We start from the raw sequence: 3,995 nt of genomic DNA, 5'->3' as shown, positions 1-3,995 counted from the left end.
ACACCCTATTCGTCATATCCATGAAGGTTGCTGGGGCGTTAGTTAGTCTGAAAGACATTACTAAGAACTCATACTGTCCATATCGTGTTCTGAATGCTGTCTTGGGTATGTCTTCCTTCCGGACCTTCAGCTGGTGATACCCAGATCTTAGATATATCTTTGAGAACACAGCCGAGCCTTGCAATTGATCAAAAAGATCGTCAATCCTTGGCAAAGGATACTTATTCTTGATGGTCACCTTGTTGAGCTCACGGTAGTCTACGCACATCCTAATACTTCCATCTTTCTTCTTAACAAAGAGTACCGGCGCACCCCAAGGTGAGTAACTCGGTCTAATGAACCCTTTGTCTAAGAGCTCCTGTAGTTGTATTTTAAGCTCTTTTAACTCATTAGGTGCCATTCTGTATGGAGCCTTTGAAATTGGATTTGTCCCTGGGGCTAATTCGATGATGAACTCCACCTCTCTGTCTAGAGGTAGTCCCGATAAATCTTCTGGAAAGACCTCTAGAAATTCACAGACTATGTGCACATTCTCCACATTTAGTTGTGTCTCTATTGCTCGATCCACTACGCTGACCAAGAATGCCAGACACCCCTCCTTCATTAGCTGACTAGCTTTTAGGGAAGAGATTAATGGAGTCCTATGGGCCAGCTTGTCGCCCTTGAAAATAAACCGATCCCAACCTTTGTTTCAAAAACGACCAGTTTCTTTCGGCAATTGATTGTCGCGCCGTGACTAGATAGCCAATCCATCCCAAGTATAACATCATATTCCTTCATTTCCAGCTCTATTAGGTCGCCCATGAGTTCTTTGCTTTCGATTATGATAGGTACATCTCGCATTCTTCTTGTTGATAGCATGGTTTCTCCCGAGGGTAATTCCGTCACAATACCACATCTAAGTAGGTCGCATGGCTTATCTATACTATCAATTACCCTAGTAGCTATATAAGAATGAGTAGCTCCAGAATCAAAGAGAACATTACAAGGAAATCCGTAAATAGAAACCTGACCTGAGACAACAGTGTTGCTTGTGGCTGCTTCTCCTCTGGTGAGAGAAAACACTCGAGCAGGAGCGGCTTGGTTCTCCTTTTTTTGTCCCTTTGGGCAATTTTTCTTCAGATGGCCTGGCTGCCCGCAATTGTAGCACACCCCTGACTTCATCTTACACTCCCCAAGATGTTTCCTATTGCATGTGGGGCAAATTGGGAATTCTACATAGGACCTTTTCACCCCATTGTTGTTATTTTGGACCACTGCTTTCCCCTTTTTATCACGATCATTACCCTGATTTCCCTCGTGTTTTCTCTTATTCTCTTGATTTCCTCCATTGTTTCTTCGGGCTTCCCACTTAGCAGCATTCTCCTTCTTTATATCATTTTCGAGTAACTCAACTTCGAGAGCTTTTTCTAACACCTCAGCATAAACTGTGTTGGTCTCCACCATGATTTTCACATCTCTTTTAATCATGGGATTCATCCCCTTCAAGAACCTTTTGACCCGTAGGGCCTCGGTTGGTATGATCTCTTGTGCAAACTTTGCCAGACGGTCAAATTGCCTAGCATACTACGTGACAGTGAGATTGTTTTGCATTAGATTCATAAACTCATCTTCTTTTGCAGCCAGTATGGCGGCACTGTAGTACTTCCTGTTGAACACATCAACAAAGTCCAACCAGGTCATAGTTGTTATGTTGCGACTCTGTCTTACTACTTCCCATCAGATCCGTGCATCCTTTTTAAGTAGGCTGGCAGCACAGGATACTCTTTCCCTATCACTAGGTCCATGTATTCCAATATGGACTCCATTGAGCGCAACCATTCCTCGGCTTCAAGTGAGTCCGAGCTCCCATTGAATATTGGTGGTTGTTGTTTCCTGAATCGCTCTTACACAAGTTCAAAACGTTGTATTGGTTCTGGATTCAATGCAGCTGGTTGAAGAGCTAGGTTTCTAACGGGTGGATTTTGATTCCGGCGTAACTCCTCATTCTGAGCTCGTAGCCTCGCAATTTCTTGAGTTAGCTCCTCATGTATACGAGCGTTTTCTCGAAGTATCTCAGCTTGAGCATTGGGAGGTGCTTGTTGTTGTTCGAGTGCTACTTCATCTACCGGTGCTACCGATGCTCCTTGTCTACCTCCCCTACCGCTTTGGCCTCCACGTCGACCTCCGCGTCTACCATCACCTCGGCCTCCGCCCCTTGCGGGTGCTGGAGCTACATCTACGTGGATGTTTCTATTGCCGTTGATTCGAACTGATCTTCTTGGAGACATAATTTCCTAATGTTCCTTGTTTGTTTCTAAGAATCTCGAAAAGAAGATAAACTTATATAAGATATCACTATTTTTTTTAAAAAAAAAAAAATGCCCATACTTACATAACTAGTTCACAAATAATTTCTATTTATTCAAAGATAAAGTAAATAATCACATAAAATAATAAAACACACATTTTTTTTATATGGTTACTTAAAGAAAAATTTCTATGATTTTTTTTTTCAAGAGTCATATGGTGCTATCTAACATCAAGTTCTAAAATTTCACCCAAAAATTTTATTTTAAACTAACTTGAAATATATTTATATGTATTAAAAAAATTATTTCATTTGGGTAGTACCTAAACTTGGATATTGGTACTAAGGTTTTGTTTGTTTTTTTTTTTTTTAAGTAAAATGCAAATTTAGAAATCACAAAAAAAAAAAAAATACACATAAAATGCAAGCATACATAATGGACTTACTTGGTGGCAAGTGTAAACTTTTTGGCTGATGTGTGTAACTCGTGAGAACGTTCGGGACCGATATAACTGTGGCTTTGATACCAAACTGTAACGCCCGTACTTTTATAAACATATTAATTTTATTTACAAGCGTTAAACGCGGAAAATCATAATGTCTCATTTTTATTTAATACTTAAAAATATTCACAACTGGCCAGTTTTCGTACAAAAGCAATAATAAATAATAATTAAAATAATTGCGACATAAACATGATAGCGTAAAAAAATAAACAGAGCGCCCTAGACCGCCCGCAGTTATATGGCCCTCAGCGAGTTCACACACATAAGCGTCCAAAGTTCCACTCGCCACCGGCATTCTAGACTTAATTTCAGTTACCTTGATCTGCACATGGTAATTTGATAAGGGTGAGCTACTAAACTCAGTAAAGAAATGTGTGTCAGGTAGTCACATAAATAAAAATAAAACTTAATTAAAATGCACATGCGCATATTGTTGGGTTTTATGCTCTAAATAAAACTCATTTCAATATAATCAGATTTAATTATTAATATAAATCAGAAATAACATTTAATGTTGCATGGTTCACATGATTTATTTCATGATTATATGTACATAATGTATGAATTCATCTGAAACCCTTTTCACATACTTGATCCTTTTTATTGTGTTGTCAACACTTTGGAAAGTAAACATGACTATGTGAATAAAGTTTCCTAGATTTATCAGACACAGGGTTTTACTGATATGATAATCTACAACAGAGTTTACTTGCATTTGGAGAAATGCTATGTTCTTTCCAGAGCATTGGTTAAAGTAAAGCTCAGGTTCGGTGCATGGAGTATGCATCAGAAGGGACCGATATTGAACTTTGACTTAGATTTATTAAACTTACTGTAATATCTATTCAAGTCAATATCGCCTAGTTGATCCTAGATCAAATGATCTTAATCCTTTTATGATTAGGCTCAATCTCAAGAGGCTATTCGTGTTCTTTGATTTGTTAGTTAAGCCTACTTTTGGGTCAGGGTGATACGTATATTTTGGGAACACGGTAGTGCAATTGAGTGGGAGCGCTAACATAAACATGGAATCTATAGCTTCTATCTGGCGAATAGTAAGTAAAGGATGATCTCCTTCTAGCTTGACCAAACGAAAATAAATGGTGGAGTACTCATTTCACATAAGCTGAAATATGATTTATACGGGGTTAAGTGTTTTAAGGATAAAATACATTGTAGGGTGTAACGGTAACCTAATC

At 38.6% G+C, this 3,995-nt stretch overlaps 1 protein-coding gene across 1 annotated transcript; it reads right to left on the bottom strand.

Annotated features, from left to right (window-relative positions):
• Positions 1-630: 630 nt before the first annotated feature.
• LOC133035629 (uncharacterized) lies at positions 631-1,446 on the bottom strand. Its single transcript, XM_061111667.1, has one exon. The coding sequence runs from the start codon at positions 1,444-1,446 to the stop codon at positions 631-633; it is 816 nt and encodes a 271-aa protein (XP_060967650.1).
• Between the last annotated feature and the right edge of the window lie 2,549 nt (positions 1,447-3,995).

This window comes from Cannabis sativa, chromosome 1 (genome assembly GCF_029168945.1).
Source record: "Cannabis sativa cultivar Pink pepper isolate KNU-18-1 chromosome 1, ASM2916894v1, whole genome shotgun sequence".
In the NCBI taxonomy this organism is placed as follows: Eukaryota; Viridiplantae; Streptophyta; class Magnoliopsida; order Rosales; family Cannabaceae; genus Cannabis; species Cannabis sativa.
Note: the sequence above shows the minus strand (reverse complement) of the source record. Positions and strands in the feature narration are given on the sequence as shown.

Excerpts from the sequence above, each read along its gene's own strand:
- LOC133035629 (XM_061111667.1), bottom strand. The coding sequence starts at position 1,446 with ATGGTGGAGACCAACACAGTTTATGCTGAGGTGTTAGAAAAAGCTCTC.